Source organism: Triturus cristatus, chromosome 8 (assembly GCF_964204655.1).
Source record: "Triturus cristatus chromosome 8, aTriCri1.1, whole genome shotgun sequence".
NCBI classification, from domain to species: Eukaryota; Metazoa; Chordata; class Amphibia; order Caudata; family Salamandridae; genus Triturus; species Triturus cristatus.
This window is the reverse complement of record NC_140591.1, coordinates 962,493,995-962,515,337: the sequence shown is the minus strand read 5'-3', so window position 1 is coordinate 962,515,337 and position 21,343 is coordinate 962,493,995. Positions and strand designations below refer to the sequence as shown.

At 43.2% G+C, this 21,343-nt stretch overlaps 1 protein-coding gene across 1 annotated transcript in view; it reads right to left on the bottom strand.

The window, feature by feature from the left end:
• SMPX (small muscle protein X-linked) overlaps positions 1-21,343 on the bottom strand; it is a 308,624-nt gene that overhangs the window by 140,720 nt on the left and 146,561 nt on the right. The window contains exon 4 of the mRNA XM_085622477.1: positions 1,559-1,724. Coding sequence (XP_085478603.1) covers positions 1,575-1,724 — 150 coding nt within the window. The 3' untranslated portion in view covers positions 1,559-1,574. The remainder of the gene's footprint in view (positions 1-1,558; positions 1,725-21,343) is intronic.

Sequence of the window (21,343 nt, the reverse complement as noted above, 5' to 3'; positions counted from 1 at the left end):
AGGGCTATGATAGGGGAGGGCAACAGGTTGCAGTGTATCATCATATCCTCAGTCATTTTCATTTACCTATTTTATATATTGTATCATATAAGTCATGTTTAGATTTTGATACAGGAAGGGAAAATCAATGAAAAAACCACTTCCTGAGTGAGATCAAGTTGCACAAATTGTGTATTAGTGAAACACGTGTTTTGGGGGTAAACACGAATCATGAAGGTATCTGGGTGTTAGTTGGACATTATTATCCCATTACCAATAAGAACACAACGCCCTCAGACACACATCCTTAAGTGCCTTTGAACACCTGGTCCAGCCTTTGAGGACACTCCTTGGTATCCTAAGGGCCTGAATACAATAAAGTGACATCAATTACACATATTGAAGGGCCAGTATTGAGAATTCACTCCCTGTTGGTAAACGTCTGAGAAATAATTAAGGAAACTGTGCCTAACTAAAAATAAGTAATAAGAAGGTAGGGGCGAAGGTGTGCCTAGAGGTTGTAGCACAGTCTCGGAGGACGACGGGAAGGAATTCAATAAATACATACTTATTGCTCTGTGGCATCCAGCGATTACAATGTATACTAGACTAGTTCAGTTATAATGGGTGTTATGGTACAGCTTGGATAATCACAGAGCCCTGCCTGCAGATTGAGCAGGCAGATCTGTTTCTGAAAGGCACGTAAACCTTAAAAATTAAATTAATAATTGATGTATCGCCCTCAGTGACACATCTATTCAGATAGGAAACCGCAGCATTAGAATTTGAAAATAGCACCTGTAGACAGAACTCTTCTTCAGGTGCCTCTCTGAACTTGACTGGCTAGGCACTACAGCACCATTTTCATCAACAAAGCTGTTAAATACCACCCATTACAGATTAGTACCTCACATCAAAGCTCACCTTACACCTCACATTCGGTTAACCGTGAATGAGTGATGAATACTTGGGGAGCTGTTCTAAGTGACTTAATTCCCAAAGCTTGTGGGGGCCATCCAGTGTAGTGAAAATCATTTCTCTATACCCATACTGCATCACCAATGCTCACCAAAAATAAGCATTCTACAATGTCAATTTGTTTGATGACATCAGAAGGTGTTAGGAGACCTATTATGACATGATTCTCCTATCAGTCTTTGTAAAGATAAGTTATGGAACCTTTGATTTCAGTTTAAACTAATTGTTTAAGTGACCATGTCCACCAATTCATATGAGCTGTGCTAGTACCCTCTTCATTCACCAAAATGTCCAAGTTGGTGCATCATAACATTTGTTCTTACCAAATTCTGATCTTTATCCTTTTCTAAAAATGCAGACGATTCAGAGCTGCTATCCCTGGCTGGCAATGTTTGTTACAAGAGGCTCAAGAAAGAAGTACCACAACAACACAACTTAACAGAGGTTGCATCATTATAAAATGGATTTTCTTCAGAGGTTCATATGTAGAATCAAACACATGGCAGCCCAGAAAACAGAAATCCAAGCAAGCCCTACTGAAGGATGAGGACTGCAGAGGGAATAGCTTGCAACTGTGTAGAAAACTGCTTTTAACACTCACCATTTACTTCTGTTTACTATTCTCCAGCTCTTGGAACAAATTTGAGTTCACTTTTTATGTTCTGGATCTCTGACAGATTGACAGCTGGTCCCGGGAGTTTCACAGCACCTGGAAGATGTTTCTTGTTTTCATCTTCTGTGGCAGTATGGTCAGGTGATTGTGCACTCTACAAACAAAAAAGAAACAATGTCAGCTCATCCCTAAGCAGAGGAAGTTGAAAAGATAACTGGACGATTCAGAGGGGAATGAATGTGAGGGTATATTTGTTGTTTGAGTGTTCCTCTATTGGGCAATAAGATTATCTCCGAAGAACCCTTATGCAATATATATATATATATATATATTCACTGAAAAAAACATGGGTTTCAGGGCTGTTCTAGGGCTGTTCCAGTTAGCTGGACATTTCACTCATACAAAACTATTGAAATTCCTCCGTTATAGTTAGTTCTGCTAACTATAACTCGTGCCCCCGCAATCCACTGCTGATGATGTCACATATTACATCTTTCATGACATGGTCAGTGACATCCCTGATGACATCTCAAATGACATCACTGATGACATCACCCAGTGAATGTGGTTTGGTTTGTTATTTAAATATGTATTAAATATATTTAGCAATCTGCATTGAAGAATGAGTGGATATATAAATAACTGGATGGAGGATTTAGTAGCAATGTGATTGACTGTTTACTTGACTAATTTATAGTGTCTCACTAAATATATTGGATAGTGACTAAACTGTGTGAATATCTGTATCACTTTGTCAGTTGTGTAAAATGCTGCACCAGTTGGTTACTAGCTACGTGAAAGTCTATATTAGATATTGATTAGTTAACTGAGTATGAGAGTGAATGTGTGTGTGGTTCGGTGGGGGGTGTGTGACTTCCCAAAGATGTGTGAATAGTTGATTCAGTAGGTATATGAGATTAAGACTGCATGTTATAACAGTTGTTTGGGTGAGAGAATATCTTTATGGGTTTGGTGATGAGCAAATACATCTCTCAATGGTACATGTCCAACAAACTAGAAAAATAAAAGGCAGTGTATGTGACAGTTGATGTATATAAATAAGTATACATAAGACTCAGAGATTGTATGAGTGACTGTATGGATAACTGTATACTTGTAATAGTGATTTTATAACACACTAAGCATGAGTTACTATCTATATGAATAAATGAAGTGGTGTTTGTATAAGTGTATAGCTGACTAAATGTAAGTATGATCCATTTTTTGCATAAGTGAGTAGGATGACTGCATAAGTGAATAGGATGTGTGCTGGTGTGTATTGTCGATATAGGTATATAAGTATATTTGATAGTGTTCTATTGATCATTGACAGCATGTATGAGTGAATCTATAGGTAAGTGATTAGATGTGTGTATAGATCTAGGAATCACTGAGTGGGTTTTTAGAAACTTGTATTGGTGGGTCAATGGATTCAAATATGGTACTCTGTATTTTACAGTGAGTGATGAAAGGTTATACTAGTGTATGATGAGGTGTATCTGATTGTCACATGGATGATGTAATCAGTGATGTCATTTGAGATGTCATCAGTGATGTCATCAGTGATGTCACTGACCATGTCATGAATGATGTAATATGTGACGTCATCATCAGTGGATTGCGGGCGCGCGAGCTATAGTTAGCAGAACTAACTATAAAGGAGGAATTTCAATGGTTTTGTACGAGTGAAATGTCCAGCTAACTATAACAGCCCTGAAACCTATGTTTTTTTCAGAGAATTTCTAAGTATTTTTAAATGCTAATTCCTAACTATAACATGTCTGGAACCTAGGTTTTTTCAGTGAATTTCAAAGGTTTTTTAAATGATAAATTTTAAATGTAATAATAGTTATGTGTATTTTTTTCATACTGATCTTCTACAGTCTTTTAACTGTTTATTTTTACATAGTTTATTTTTAAAATTACATTATATATTTTTAATATAAATGGAAATAAAAATGTTTTTTAAAATATTGAAACTGAAATTTTGTTTTTTGTCAGGGTCACTGGATGAGTACTTTTGTACTGACTGAATGATTGAGTACTACAAGGAGGATGCCTGGATGAATTCATAAGTGTTTGGGTTTTGGCGCAGTGAATGGATTAGTACATGGTGCTGAATGGGTCACTAGAAGAGTGCAAGGGGAGTGACAGGGTGTTTGCTGAAAGTGTTTGTATACGGACTGGGGAATTGAAGGTGTGAAAGACAAGTGAGTAGGTGGTAAGAGGACTGCATGCATAGTGGATAGGGGTTTGAAGCAGTCCATGTGCTAAGGCCTGGCTCACTGCATGAATACTTGGGTACTGACTGAATGATTAGAATACTGCAAGGAGAGTGCCAGGGTGAATTTATAAGTGGTTGGCTTTTGGCGCAGTGAATGGATTAGTACATGGTGCTGAATGGGTCACTAGAGGAGTGCAAGGGGAGTGACAGGGTATTTGCTGGAAGTGTATGGATACTGTCTGGGGAATTGAAGGTGTGAAAGACAAGTGTGTAGGTGGTTAGAAGACTGCATGCATAGTGGATAGGCGTTTGAAGCAGTCCATGTGCTAAGGCCTGGCTCACTGCATGAGTACTTGGGTACTGACTGAATGATTAGAGTACTGCAAGGAGAGTGCCTGGGTGAATTTATAAGTGTTTGGGTTTTGGCGCAGTAAATGGGTTAGTACATGGTGCTGAATGGGTCACTAGAGGAGTGCAAGGGGAGTGACAGGGTGTTTGCGGGAAGTGTATGGATACTGACTGGGGAATTGGAGGTGTGAAAGACAAGTGTGTAGGTGTTTAGAGGACTGCATGCATAGTGGATAGGCGTTTGAAGCAGTCCATGTGCTAAGGCCTGGCTCAGTGCATGAGTACTTGGATACTGACTGAATGATTAGAGTACTGCAAGGAGAGTGCCTGGGTGAATTTATAAGTGGTTGGGTTTTGGCGCAGTGAATGGATTAGTACATGGTGCTGAATGTGTCACTAGAGGAGTGCAAGGGGTGTAACAGGGTGTTTGCTGGAAGTGTTTGTATACTGACTGGGGAATTGAAGGTGTGAAAGACAAGTGAGTAGGTGGTAAGAGGACTGCATGCATAGTGGATAGGGGTTTGAAGCAGTCCATGTGCTAAGGCCTGGCTCACTGCATGAATACTTGGGTACTGACTGAATGATTAGAGTACTGCAAGGAGAGTGCCTGGGTGAATTTATAAGTGTTTGGGTTTTGGCGCAGTGAATGGATTAGTACATGGTGCTGAATGGGTCACTGGAGAAGTACAAGGAGAGTGACAGGGTGTTTGCTGGAGTGTATGGATACTGACTGGGGAATTGAAGGTGTGAAAGACAAGTGTGTAGGTGTTTAGAGGACTGCATGCATAGTGGATAGGCGTTTGAAGCAGTCCATGTGCTAAGGCCTGGCTCAGTGCATGAGTACTTGGATACTGACTGAATGATTAGAGTACTGCAAGGAGAGTGCCTGGGTGAATTTATAAGTGGTTGGGTTTTGGTGCAGTGAATGGATTAGTACATGGTGCTGAATGGGTCACTAGAGGAGTGCAAGGGGAGTAACAGGGTGTTTGCTGGAAGTGTTTGTATACGGACTGGGGAATTGAAGGTGTGAAAGACAAGTGAGTAGGTGGTAAGAGGACTGCATGCATAGTGGATAGGGGTTTGAAGCAGTCCATGTGCTAAGGCCTGGCTCACTGCATGAATACTTGGGTACTGACTGAATGATTAGAGTACTGCAAGGAGAGTGCCTGGGTGAATTTATAAGTGTTTGGGTTTTGGCGCAGTAAATGGATTAGTACATGGTGCTGAATGGGTCACTAGAGGAGTGCAAGGGGAGTGACAGGGTGTTTGCGGGAAGTGTATGGCTACTGACTGGGGAATTGGAGGTGTGAAAGACAAGTGTGTAGGTGGTTAGAAAACTGCATGCATAGTGGATAGGGGTTTGAAGCAGTCCATGTGCTAAGGCCTGGGTCACTGCATGAGTACTTGGGTACTGACTGAATGATTAGAGTACTGCAAGGAGAGTGCCTGGGTGAATTTATAAGTGTTTGGGTTTTGGCGCACTGAATGGATTAGTACATGATGCTGAATGAGTCACTAGAGGAATGCAAGGGGAGTAACAGGGTGTTTGCTGGAAGTGTATGAATACTGACTGGGGAATTGAAGGTGTGAAAGACAAGTGAGTAGGTGGTTAGAGGACTGCATGCATAGTGGATAGGCGTTTGAAGCAGTCCATGTGCTAAGGCCTGGCTCACTGCATGAGTACTTGGGTACTGACTGAATGATTAGAGTACTGCAAGGAGAGTGCCTGGGTGAATTTATAAGTGGTTGGCTTTTGGCGCAGTGACTGGATTAGTACATGGTGCTGAATGGGTCACTGTAGGAGTGCAAGGGGGGTGACATAGTGTTTGCTGGAGTGTATGTATACTGACTGGGGAATTGAAGGTGTGAAAGACAAGTGTGTAGATGGTTAGAGGACTGCATGGATAGTGGATAGGGGTTTGAAGCAGTCAATGTGCTAAGGCCTGGCTCACTGCATGAGTACTTGGGTACTGACTGAATGATTAGAGTACTGCAAGGAGAGTGCCTGGGTGAATTTATAAGTGTTTGGGTTTTTGCGCAGTGAATGGATTAGTACATGGTGCCAGTGGCGGTTGGTGGACTTGTAAAGTAGTGGGGCGTAAACTGCCACACCAAACTATAACAAGTGTGCAAGATCTAACCTCTTCATGTTATCACTCATTGAAGGGTGCTGAAAGACTCCAATGATTAAGCAGAGGACCACAGCACAGAATAAACACTGCCATAATATGTGACACAACATCATAATGTGTGCAAGCCTGAGAATAAGAGCCTGAGGACAGTATGGATAACACGTACAAAGCAACGTTTCGCAAGCACAGGAAAACTGCACTCAATTTGGAAACCCAGGAAATAAACACAGTCCAAGAGAGCTAGGTGAACACAGCACGCATAAACCAGAGAATAAGAATCAGTGGAACAAAACACTGCTGCATACTAGTACACTTGTGGTATCATACAGTATGTACAATGAGCCAATTTGCACATGAACAAAATACCTTTGTGTTCCGAATTCCTGACTAATCATTACACTGGAGCGCTTTAAGCTGGGAATTACAGCTGGCACACCACACTGTATAGTACGCCAAGCCCGCATCTTCTATTACATCAGAGCTCAGGCCGGCTGAAGCAGGGCTACCACCGCCCTGGCAATTGTGTGCACAAACCCAGTCCCAGTGCATGCTGGGCGCACAAGTGCACGAATCATGAGGCCTAGTGAAAACATGGCCCCTGTGGTACTGCAAGCTCCCCGGCACCCACTAGTTTGAGTAGGAGCAATCAATGCGTAACTGTAATGTAAATACGCTCTAACTTTTCTAACATTTCGCTCGTTGTGTGCTAAAGCTGCGAGGCAGTCATAAAGCAAAGGACTGACAGTGCCATAAAAACTCATTAAACAAATAAAGTTATCCATTTTTATTGCCAAACCCAGTAGAACTCGTTATGTCAACCTCAATAAAATAAAAGCGTGATTCAGCACTGTCATGACTCCTAACTGTGACTTTGAACTCACTCACAGATCAGATTAGTGCAGCCGCCCATTCCTTGAATGATCATACATTCTCTGTCAGCTGCGACTGAAGGACGCTTTCCGTACACACACGGTCACACTTTTAATCTGCATTCCTAGACACAGTGTACCCTTTCTTGCTCAAATTGAACTTGTATCACAAACTTCTCAGAGAATCTCTAATATCCAGGTGGTATATACACAGGCACGGCTATGAATGGCTCCAGCAGAGAGGCTACAGAAACAGCTGCGGCTGCATTGCTCGCGGGAGGGGAGGAGGGGGGAGTGTTCGAGGTTGCTGGGTGGGGAATACAAATAAAAAAAAAAAAAAGTTACCTACCTTCCCACCGGGTACCCTGCGCGCTGCCTGGCCTCTGCTCCTAGACGGTGTAATGCTGCAGCCGAGTCCCGCGTGTTACTGCTGGAAGTCCAGGAACAGGAAGCAGCACCGAAGCAGCCAGCAGGCAGCCTCCCTCCCCTGCCCTTAACCAATCACAACGCTGCAATGGCAGCGTTGTGATTGGTGAGGCACAGGAGAGAGCACCCCAGCAGCGCCATTTTCTCCTACATGGAGCAAAAGGGAGAGTGTGCGGCCGTGCTCGAGGGCAGGGGGGAGTGGCTTACCCGCTGTTGTGGGTACTGTCTGTTTGGTCGGCTCCAGGGGCCGACCAAACAGTCAGTACCCACATCATATACGTATAGGGTCGTGCCGGCTGCGCGTTCCATATGCGACGCGTGCACGCTGCCCGGCCCTGTGTTACGTCATAGACATATGGTATCGTGCTGGGTACGCCATTCCCTCATTTATTTTTTATGTTTCAAAACTATATCTAAATAAGTTTAAAGTGTATATGAGAGCAAGCGATAATCTAAAATATTTTCCACATTTATATATTTTTAACTGTAATAAACTTATATTATGGTAAATATATTTTCTCAACATCACGTCGGGTGCTGCCTCCTTGCGCGCTCGTTGCGCGATTGCCATTTGACCTTAAAAAAAAGCTTTTGATTGGTTCATAACATTTCCCATTGTAACAGTTGGAGGACCCCACCCATTTTAGTCATTCTCTCTACAGCATTTGATGAGAGACACCTCTTCTGCTTAGAGAGCTTTTTTGAAAAGTTTTTTGCTGTGTACACATATCTTATAGTACACACAACATGCAACGATCATCTTGATCAATAATCATGCTCTGTACAGTAGCCTTCCACGTGTGATAGCCATGCATCTGAAACGTTACATCAAAAAACAAATGTGTGTTACACGATGCCCCTGGTGTGTGTGTGTACGCGCATTATTGTTCTGCCTTTCGGCCTGGGTATTGGTGGCTCAAAAGGGTATCAACAGCCACGGGCAGAGTGCACATCCTAGATCACATGTGACAAACAGTAAAGTGTAATGTGTAGATTTGTGTTGCAACATGCTCTGTTGTCAGGCTTTACCAGTATAGTAGTGTGTCATATGTGAGACTTTCAGCTTCACGTTTGACATGTATTGCTTGACTGTAATAAGCGTTATCACTGTGTATGACATAACCTCACTGCTGATCCTCCCTCCATCCGAGCACATTCACATGTGTGCGCTTCGCGATAGCAACACTTTCAATAATACCGCACACCACTGACATGCGTGTCTGTGCATATCCACCAGCTTGACAACATGTGATGTTGTCCATTCAATGTTTTCAGACAGCATCTCATTAGCGATAGTTGCCGCCCTCCCGGTACATGCTACATTAATGTAAATTGCGGATTGTACGACGTCAAAACTGCAACAGGGACACACACATAAGAACAACGCCCAGGTCCCCGGAATAATTATTCACACCCCTACGCTGGCCTGGCGTACGCAAGCCCAGCCCACTTTGCGTACATATAAATAGGATAACGACAACGCCACATGTCCCAGTTCTTCCACACTGCTTCATGTGATATGGCCGCATCCACCTTGCATATGGCAAAGCACAATAAAAAAAAGTGATCCATGAGGTGTACATCATCCTGGCAATCAAAACTACATCTGAATTGTGAACCCTGCTGGCCGTCGTGTTTGGACACACACCAATGACAGCAGGTGAGTAGTGGTGCCTGGGTGCACAGGGGCTGCAATTGAGCGCGTTGCGGCGGGAGGGATGGGGTGCATCAGCCTGGGTGCACAGGTGCAAACAATCGATTTTGCCGTGAGTAATGATGTGATCTCTGACCTCATTCAGTCACATCTCTGTCTCATTTTAAGGACCTGCTGGACCGTACTGTAGGCCTGAGCCAGCGGGCAGCACTGCCCTACAGACACGTGGCGTTGGCTTTTGGGGCACTGTAGTGAGCTGACTACTAAGTGTACATGCACACAGGCTTGTGCCACTGCATTGCATGCGCACATTATGCTTCTAGCATGCGCTCTGTTCCTTTGTATGTGAACGTTGGCATAACATATTTTTATTTACCCTTGTGTATTCTCGTGCACTCCAACCCCTCTTTGAGACATGATTACCACTAACAGTTGGTAGATCGTACTTCAAGAAGGAAGGATGCACTCAACTGGTGTTCTCTCTTAAGGTTGAAATAAACCTTCATTTACCTTAAGACGTTTCCACCATTATATTATTTCACCCTTTTCAGACACTGAGTTAGTTGCACGAAAAAGCACGCAGCAGGTGCTCAACCGTTGATGATGCTCTGGCCTTTCTGACGCCTTCCATCGTGGTATCAAGACACCGTCCCACACCGGAGACCTGCTGTGCCACCCTGAGAGGCACCCCGGAGTCGGAGCTTGCACTGGCACGTGGTTGGACACACCGGTTGTGGCAGGTGAGCAGTGAAGCCTCGGTGCGCAGGAGCTGCATTTGAGCACAGTGCGGGGGAAGGGGCTGGGGTGCAGCAGCCTGGGTGCACAGGTGCAGGCAAGCGATGTTACCGTAGATAATAATATAATCTCTGGCCTCATTCATATCTCTGTTTCATTTTAAAGACTTGCTGGACCGCACTGTTTCTCGCGGACCCCAGCATCCCAGACACACAGGTGACGGGAGGTGAACAGTGAGGGCTGGGAGCAATAGGCCGACACTCTGTCTCCTCCTCCCTCTGTTCTTTTGACTCTTTCTCCCCTTCTCCCTTCCACCCACTCGCTCTCTGTCCCATTCTCACTTTCTTCCTTCCATTCTGAATACCTTTTTTTTTCTCTTGGACATGGCACACATACTTATGTTTCCTTTTTTCTCTTGCAGGTTTGGTGCGCTGCTTCCGGAGGAGTCCCACCCACTTCTTTCATGTTTTACTGTTGTTTGTTCGAATTAAGTTACGTTTCCATTTATTTGTGTTGTATTATTAAAAGTTATTTTTTTTTACCAATAAATAAGTGAGAGTATGGGTCTTCTTTTTCTGACAACACTTGTCTGTAGTTTATTGTGAAAATCGGCAGTTGATAGGAGGATATGAGGCAAAACATTTGTAATTTTGCGGTGCACCTACCAAATATAAACCAACAGACTATTACATAAAGGAAGCCTGGGTAATTGTACAATGGCAAGGGTTCTATGAGTGTATCACTTTATAACACCATGAGTACTGCCCGTGTGATTACAGAACCAATAAGGCACTGCCTAGGGCCACCGAGGCTTCAAGAACTGGCGAGGCCCACCCTGCATATTTAAGTAAAGCCCCGGGGGTTGCCAATCCCCGGTCTTGAGTTGGCCTCGAAGCCCCCCAAACAATTTGTAAACAATACCCGGGGAGGTATCGATCCCCCAGGCTGCAAAACGTTTCTGTGCCCTCCCGCGCCTAATTTACATGTGAGATTAAGGTCCCTAGTGCTGCAGAGACCCCGCAATATAATAATAGGATTGGCCCGGAACATTACCCACTAGTGGGCTCATTTAAATGAACGGGTGAGACCCCGCTTCATATTTTTTTCTCCATTTTTACCATCCGGATCTGCTTTATTGAAACAATACAAGGTTTTCCTCCTCTCACTTCAACGAGGCAAACAAGAATTTACTATCACAGGGTGGAAGCCATGCTCCTGCCCTGTAATAGCAAACATAAATGTCCCACGGATGCACACCCCGGGATATTGTATGAGCTGCGCCTGGGAGGTGGCGCTCCATAGGGCCATGATTCATTGGTTACTACATAACTACAGACTTAGTATAAACGCATACTAACACTACTTGCACACGTGTAGTACAGCAACCAGAGTGTAGTGAAGAGGCAGAGGAAGCCCAAAATCAAAAAATATAAATTCTACCAGAGGTAGGATCACATAGCTCGATGAGCCGATGACCCTTGGATGAATAGAAACAGCTTCACCAAGAAAACGGGTCTTCAGCAGAATGCAAGCAAGCTCAAAATCTTGGTGAGTGCTGCCTTCTTTTTACCTTCTCCCGCTCGTCGCCAAATTTATGTAGTGAAGAGGACGACAGCAGTGGATCCGATAAGTAGATTTATTGCAGGAAAAGAAGACAGCTTAAACAGCCACCAACAGGACCAGACAGCAAGGTAACCGTCTTCTCCAGCACCGTGTACAAACTCCCCAAGATTCCCCTCATGACAGCCCTACATTTTAACATTACATACTTACATTATAGTAGCATTACGTACTAACATTCTACTATGACTTACATTGGAATACTACGCAGAGCACATGACTTTACAGCAATGATCTCATGGTTTCATCCATGAGTCTTGAGACAGGTAGGGGTGAGTAGTTCGCTTCCCACTCCCTGTATTGTATAAACGCAAACTAACACTACTTCCACAGGTATGCTACAGCACCCATAGCACATCACTTTACAGCAATGAGCTCACGGTTTAATCCCCGAGTCTTCATACCAGTAGGGGTGAGTATTTCGCTTCCCACTCCCTGTATAGTATAAACGCATACTAACACTACTTACACAGTTATACTACAGCGGCCAGTATGCTACAGCACCCAGAGCCCATCACTTTACAGCAATCAGCTCGGTTTGATCCCCAAGTCTTCACACCGGTAAGCGTGAGTACTTTGCTTCCCACTTCCGGTATAGTATAAACGCACGGTAGAGGTCAGTAGTTCACTTCCCACTCCCTGTATGGTATAAACACCTACTAACACTACTTCCACAGGTATGCTACAAAGACCAGAGCACATCACTTTACAGCAATGACCTCACGGTTTAGGCTCTCGGTTTCATACCCGAGTGTAACAGCATCTCATCTCAGCTGAGCAACAGTCCGATAGGAGTGACTACTTCGCTTCGCACTCCCCCACAGAGGTTACAGTGCTCCTATCTTCCTGTTTCCTACTCTTTTTGCCCTTTTTCCCCCTTACTTGTTTCAACGGAATCACAAAATGGCTGCCAACACTTCCTAGTTGCAACAGCTCGCAGCCAATAAGCATCAAGCTCGTGCTCGTAATGCCTCAGCCAATCAAATGGCAGAATTCCCAAATATCGATATCTGCAAATTTCGATATTTCTCCAAAACTACTGAACGGATTTATACAAAATAAACAAAAGTGTGCTTTCTAGACCAAGACCCTTCTCCCCGCCAAATTTGGGGTAATTCCGTTTCCTATGGAAATTAACATGGAGAAAACACATTTTGGGTCCCCTTTTTTCTCGGCCCCCCCTTGACGAATCACCCCCAAACTTTCAACATAGGAGCTGGTATGAACAAAGAATTAGTTTGGAAAATTTCATGAAGATTCATTAAACGACGTCAAAGTTATAAGCAAAACAAAAAATGTTCTTCCTATGGAAACTTGGTCCTAACTATAACTACCTACTGGCGACTGCCAGTAGGTAATATATATATATATATATATACAAACACACACACATATATATTTTTTACTTATGTGCTTATATTTTCCAATTCAATTCTTGGGATCCAGTATTAACCTCAAATTGACCTTTCAGCTCGGATTAGCTCATAGCGACACACATTAAAGATAACCTTTCCAGTAAATTGCACAGGGGTGGATGGATAGCGAAGCCAATGATTGTTGTGGGAAGGGGGTGGTTTATTCTAATCCTCCTCTCTGTCAACAAGACCTGGGCTTGAAAGGGTGAGGTAACATGACTACTTTAGTATCCTATATACTGTTACAGTTTTTATTGTTGCAGTAGAACAGCACTGCTCGTTCGTACAAAGGCAAAAAACGCCTATTCGATTGAGCTCAACTTAATACTTTGAAAGTCAGTGAAACTAGCGAGTAGCAAGAAGATTTAAATACCCCCCACTTTGAACTAAACCTCTGATGGCACCACGCAAGCAAAGCAAATGAGACCGAACCCTCCCCTAGAACACCTTTGTCTCTTCCATCCAAGCATCTATCCATTTATCCGTTCACTCTTCCATTCACCCACTGATAGCCTCTATTTCACCTTTACATTCTGTTGTCCAATAATTCTTTTATCCATTATTCAATCTATCCCTAGTCTATCCATTCATCAACTTGGCCATCCATCCATCCAGCCATACATTCTGCCATCCATAGGTCCATCGATCCATCTATCCAGTCACCTACTCTGCCATCCATCCTTCCATCTATCCACACTGCCATCCATCCATCCACTTTACCATCCAACCATCCCTCGCTCCATTATACCCTCTGCTATCCATTTATCCACATTTCTGTCCATTCATGCAGCCATCCATCAGTCCATCCATTCTGCCATCTATCCACCCACTCTGCTATCCATCCTTCCATCTACTTACTTTGCCATCCATCCACCCAGCCATCCACTCTGCCATCTATACCCTGTACCATCCATCCATCCACTTTGCCTTCCATCCACCTACTCTGCCATCCATTTCATCTATTCACTCTACCGTCCTCCATCTGTCCATCCATCCAACCAGCTATTCATCCATCCATTCTGCCATCCATCCAGCATAAATTAATCCACTCTGCTGTCCACTCATCCACCCATTCATGCATTTGTGCATTCACTCTGTCATCCATTCACTCATCTTTTCACATACTCATCCATCAATCCTTTTACTCTGCCATCCTTTCACCTGCCATTCACCTATCCATCCATCCCTTTACTCTGCCATTCTTTCACCTGCCCATCCACATATCCATCCATCACTTTACTCTCCCATCCTGTCACCTGTTCGGCCCCCTACACATTCAGTCTCTCGTCTCTCCATCGATCCCCATACTCTGTCATCCTTTTACCTTTCCAGCCCTTATCCATTCACTCATCTTTTCACCCACTCACTCATTCATCCATCTGCCCATTCATCAACCCACTCCATTCAGGGACGGCTCCTCCATTTCAGAGGAGGAGCGTCGCCCCACTAAGCAAAATTCCAAAAAAGGCCCAGAGGTGAACAATAAAATGGTAATAAAGTTAATTCATTACCATTTTATTTTCATCCTCCACGTGCTCAACTGAGTGTCAGGATGGGGCGGGGCTTGTTGCATATTAGCAGCAGGGAGAAGGGTGGGCTGCTTGGGCACTTTTCAAAGTGCGTAAAAGTGCACATGTCCCTTTGGTCATCCAACTTGTGACGGCCAGCCAGACATGCGCACTTTGAAAGCTCTAACCCAGCTGTCTCATGCACGCCATTGCACTGAATCATATTATGTTGTCAAGCCTGCTGTGATTGCATGAAATGCAAACAATTTGATTCCAGTTTGGATATCAAAGCTTACACACTCACACTCAAATACTTCTTGCGAATGTACATTTTGGGATATTCATTAAAGAGAGGATTGTTGGTGGTGAAGATCTTGCGTTGGCATGAAAGGGAAAAATGGGTCTTAGTAAAATGTTCCTTAAATATGCTGGACAGAATCATGAAAAAACCTTTCATTATGCAAATTAGACGTTTGTGGTAAAAGAATGGTGACCGCGCCACAGGAAATCCAAATGCAGCATGAACACGTTATTGCGTCCATTGCATGCTGCTATAAAGTAGTCTAGAATTTCCATCCACTTCCAGCGAGAATGCCGTTTCTTTGGTTGTAACAGACGCTTAGTGGGTGACCCCGAGAACTGTAAGGAGAAGGGTCCTTGTGCACATGAAAAGTTCTTCATGTGAAGAAAATGTTTTTTATTTTTTAAACGAATGGCTAAAATACACTTTCACAGATTTCTTAACTAAGTGTAAATGCTCTGCGATGTGGAAATTCCATTCATACAGTTAGAAAAAACAGGAATACCCATGAGATGAAGATTTATACATGTGTTCACACAAATAGATTCAGGGCTGTTTCTAGGTGTTTTGCCGCCCTAGGCGAGAATTGAAAAATGCCTCCCCTACCTTTTACTACCATCACTCTGTCCCCCTGTCATCCAGGCTAGAAGAATGAATGCATTAGATATAAACCTCACTAACCAAGCAATCAAAAAAAGAGTGCAGCGACAGCACCACAGTAGATGATCGTGGGGCTAAAGTCAACAGGTAGAGATAGTTCTCAAAGATTTACTTCAATTCAGGATCTCACTAGCTTCTGCTACATCTATATTCTTGGTACATGACAATATTCTCAACTCAAGTTGCCATTAGGTAACACAAATGCCAATGTTTCTGCATCCCCAGTGTTGCTGCAGTCTTCTAGAACTAGATCCAGGAAGACTAATTAAACGCCATCTATTCTCAGCCAATGAAATGATCCCCAAGCCAGAAAAAAATTATTGCCACCTACGAACTGTTTCAAGCACTGAACGAACAACTGGCCAACTGATCTTTCGTAAGACCTGAAATTTCTCAGGATACAACACCAAAGCCTCGCACCCAGGTACCCGCAGCTAACGAATGAAGCAGAGCACATAATGCCCACTATCAACTAGGTGATCTGTATAGCTGGGACAGAGAGTGGAAATCTAGAGTGACCATACAAATTGTTTTGCCTGAAGACATACACATGACACACACAATCACTAGATGCACGTCAATCTTTTTGAGTATGGGGTGTCTTGTGACTGGTTTCAGACATCACCACCAATGATAAACGCTCATCCTGGCCAAGTAATAGAACATCACAGGTAAAAAAAAAAGATAGAACCAGTCTGAAACGTCACCCTCACTGGTCAGGCATACAAGACTGAATCATTATCCACCCCCTGGGTAGCAATTACCAAATGCCCATTAAGGTGATGCCTTGAGTTGCCACAGCATAAACTAGAACCTTGGACACAACCCAATGAGGTGAGAAAGTGATAATGTAATCTCTCATAAAAGTGCATTCTGAAAATGGATTCCTCCAGTTCTTCACTCATCATCCTAAATGCACAGCAGGCTTTTGCAGCATCAATGATAGTGTGATGGGAGAAAGACTGGATGGTGGCATACTGCCAGAAAACCATTGACATCAGATCTTGAAGTTACCTTCCTTCTTCATCCTCAAGATGTGTCTCGAGAATCCATACAAGTTGGCCCAGTCTCTAAATTATCAACCCCAATACAGTCTGCAGCCACAACCCATTCAATCCCAAAGCCTCTAGGAATTTACACTATAACCATCCTTTTCTAGCAAAGAGACTTCCTCCACTTCACATCTAGTTGGCAACTGCACTGCCACCCATGGGCTCAACCCAGTCGCACCCACTTTCTTTTTTGCTCACTCGCTGCCCTCTTTCCAACAAATTAACCCATTCTCCTTCCAAAGAGAGACTTGTATTTGTTTACTAACCAGCAGAACAAACTAGTCATCCTTGCATCCTAAGATTCTATATACCTTTTGTCAGGCTCTAACTGGTAGAATGCAAGGGCATATGTAGTGATGCAACCAACCAAGACATTGTATTTAATTTGGCAAGCTGAATGAGCAATTTCCCAACAGTCCCTTCTGGTATGCACCTACATAGGAAGAGCAAACAGGACAGAAACTTCATTGAACATCAGGGGAAAAAAAGAATGGTATTTGGGATCCCCAAAGCAGGTTTTTGACTGGTATCACTCACATACAGGTGGAGCAGCAGGAAGATCAGGTGTCTTTGAAAAAGTGAGCTTATGAGGAGAGAGAGGTCAGTCCTGCCACCTTGATGCAAAGAAACTGGATGTAGATCTACTGCTTTTATATAAGACTGCTGCTTTTCAGGAGATCACTGGACATCCTGTCTTCAAAGATTGCAGTTGCCACCATAAACTAAATGGGCCATCAGCTGTGTTCATCTATGTCAGTCTTTATTTTTACTGATCATGGTGGACATGTTGCCACCGGTGTAGAGCACATGAGGGTAACCGCTTTTGTTTATTAGATTTCTCTCACTGCTTCTGCTTCAATCTGACCAACAACAGCTCAATTGCAACATTCATCCCCATCCTAGGCGGGAATCTGTGCAATGCGTAAGAAGGGCCAACTGATCCAGGCAGGTATGTCTGAGTGAGCAGAGTGATCCACTTAGATCCAATGCTGGGAGCAGCAGGGCCACCCCCAGATCAGGGCGTTGGGATCGCCAGACTGGAAAAGGCCAGATCTCGCAATGAAACAGCTGGAAATGGTAGTCCTGGATTAAGCACTGATGGACATTGCCTATTGAAATGAACCTCCAATGTGCTACTTTTCAAAGTTTTAACCATATATTGTTCCAAATGCACATTCCGATTCTCTTGTAAAATGAACTGTTAATCTTAGAAATTGACTTTAGTACAACCGGGGTATGTGCTCTGTCTATGTACACACAACAAGAAAATGATGACTGCTCCCTATGCTGGGAGTAGTCTCATGGTGTCCGACAATACAGACTTCATGAATTTGTGAACCACACGGGTATTAGTTCATGAAAATTTCAGCAAATGTATTATTGCCCGATTCATTCAAAATATAAATTCACTATATTCAAATATTTTAACGAAATCTTCAACTTTTGTCGCCATGAAATTCAAATCAGAGTCAACATATATACAGTGCTGGTCAAGGGTGCACATTTTCCATGGTCATTGTGAAGTAAGCTCCATGATTTTGCCAAAATGCATTTTGGTCCATGTGGTCCTTCAAGAGGTGGTTGCTAAAAATAGAACAAACGATGTCTGTTTTGGTCGCTACAAATGCACTCTAATGACAAGTTACATTAGTTACACCCATATTCCCCATTACCTCTCACTGAAGAACGGATGCTCCTAGAAGCAGGCAGGCACCTTGGGGTCAGCACAGGGTGCTACGGACGAGCACAGACATAGGTCCGACTCCAATTGGGTCGAGAGCGAATCGGAAGTCGGAAATCGGCGCGCACGGCCCGCGCCCGTGGCGCCGAACGTGATGGCACGTCACGTCGAATTGTAGAAGGTGCTTCCCAATGCGCTTTCGAGGTCGAAAGCCATTCAAGGGGATTCCCAAACTCATGTTTTTTGCCGCCCTCCCCCTTTTGTCCCTTTAGGCGGCCGCCTAGTCTTGCCTAAAGATAGAAACGGCCCTGAATAGATTCGGAAAGTCGCGGAACAGAAAGGTACACGTGAGCTTTATGAGAATCATGATCACTGTCCCAGAACTGTGCAGGACCACACAGTTCACATATTCTGAAAAAGAACAGTCATTCACCTGGAACTCATTAAAATAATTCATTCTTTTGACTACAATAAGATCAATGCATCAAATTAATGAACAGAAACAAGATTTTGGTCCAGCCTTAAATGTAGTTTTAATATGCATACCAATGGAAAAAGAAAACTAATGGCACATGGATTATATGCAATTTATGACAACCAGGGGACAAGACAGAGTACAATGTGTACAGGTGCAAAGCACATGGAAGTGAGACTATATTAGTGCTCTACAAAGAAGCAAAAGACTTTCACAAATGTGTTGCTGTTACTCACAACTAGGTTTCAGATCGATGGCAATGGATTCGAGCCAGGCTGGTTTGTGTGTGGTTGGGTCACCAGTGCTTGAAACTCATAAGCAATAAGAGTTCTCATCAGGACAGTTGAGGATGGGGACACCTTTATAGGGCAAGGACGTAGGAGGATCCCAGGTCCAAGCATCACCTACAAGTTGGAATACTGGCACCGTGGTGGGATAATGTGATAATGTATCAGACTTACTCAATGCGGCTGAGACCCAGGAGTTTAAGTATGTGTTGTGGGATAACCCGAGCTGCTTCATTTCATCCAGCAGTGCACCGTCACTATTAAGTATTTCTTAATTAAACATGCTAAAGGGACTTATTTAGAGTTTGCCGGATGGGGTACTCTGTCAATGTGACCGATATCCTATCCACCATATTACAAATGCCATAGGCAATAATACAGTTGTAATATGGTGGACGGGATATACAGCACAATTGTGACAGTAAGTAAGTAAGTAATATCTTTATTTGCGTAATTACTAAAAATCATTGCAACTGTAAAACATCATTCAAATTATTCCATATTCTAAAACCACACTTTAAATTAAGCATAAGTAAAACAGTAAAAATTGTCTGAATTTAAAACCATTAATTATGTGCCAGAATATACAGTTCAACTTAGTCGGATCAATGTCCTGACAATAATTTATAAGGATTTATTAAAATTGAAGACTTTAAAACTGCAGTGCTGTTGCAAGACATGGTTGTAGGCCCTGCCATTTCAGCCTTTTTTACTCCTGTGTAATAGGTTCAGACACAGTAGGGGCTTGAGTGTGGCTCACCATAGCTGAGGCCAGCAGGTGCAGGTTCTCTTAGATGCTAACATGGCGGAGGCTGAGTCTTCAGGGACAGGGTATCCCAGCCACCAAACTGTAAAAAAGGCCAAAACTTTACTCAGGGTGAACTTGAAATTTTGGCTGAACACGTAGTTTAAAATTCAAATTTGGACGCCTATTTGTGCGATTGTTTGAAGCACAACTTTGCATGTCAAACCTCTATGGTGGCAATGCTTATTGAACAAAGTACACACATTGTCATCAGTTTATTTTTGGGTTGTTGAGGTGAAAAGATTTAAAAAGAAAAGTGTGTCATATTCCCAGTGCTTAATTTGGGCTGGTCTTTGTAGGTGGGGATCACCGGCACTAATTTTTGGGGACCAGCACTTATATCGCCTCAAAAGACTTTCATCCAGAGCAATAGAGAGAAAAATACAATAGAAGGAAATAATGAGGAAGGGAAAGGCAGAAAATCAGTGACAAAGGGGGAAAGCAGGGATGAAAAAGAACCTGCAGGAGTGAGATAAAGAAGCAGAGCGTATCTGGTGTGGATTAAAGAGGCATCAGGTAGAATCAAGAATACCAGTCTTGGTATTTAGCACCTCGACCATCACTGTCACCGGCCACTGGCTTCTGAGCAAAACGTGGTGCCCAAGCACTTATTCTTTTACCAACTAATCAATGCCTATTCCCCTGAAATCATGACAATCTCTGTGTGACAAATAGTGGTGGTTCACCATCAGTAGTGACTGTGGGAAGAATGCAGGAGGTTAACAATACTCGAGTCTGCCCATAAAGACATAATTATGGACGAAAGTTTGCTGCAAATTCACAAGATCAAACTATGAACTAAGGAGCATAAAAGCCAGATGCACAGATCCCTATTTAACCACGGTATATTGTTGTATTACAAGATGAAATTTGAAGCACTGTCCCAACCCTGGTCTAAAACCATGCTATCAGTCAGAAAGAAATGTGATTGCCATTTCCTCAACTAATGAGCTCCTCCAAAAGAATTCAACTCGTTATCTTGACTATCAAGTTAGTAAGGGAAATAAGCCCATAGCAACATGGGTCACTTGTATTCTCCTTTTTACAAACTGCCACCATCAGTGAATGTGACCAGGATGGCGGGAAACCATTTGTGCAGCCGCCGTTAGGGTCATGGTGAGACACGGAGTCCAGAGACAGGAGTTGTATAAAGATCTAACAGAACCACTCAGGACCGTTGTCATACTTTTGGGCAGTTTTACATTGCCTCCAGCACTTCCTCATAATGAAAAATATGGATTGCAGGCCCACGGTCTGTGAAAGAAAGATCATTGTAAGATACAGCAATCAAAATGTCAACATAAGTGCAGACAAAATGTCTGACCTAGTCGTCAGGTGGAATGTGGAAGTCCAAATGAGAAGAATTATCTGCCTCCCATAAAGGGCAGTTTATGAGTCGCTAGAAGCCACAACTATCTCCAAGGGTACTGACCTGGTTTAAACGTTCCCAGACCTTCTCCCTTTTAGCCATTTTTTCTCGCTTTAATAACATTTTTATAGTTTGTTCTACAAAGAGCAACTTCCAGATCTCAGCGAGATTATTTTTTAAAGTTCAAAATCAGCGTGGAGTGAGTAAGGGAA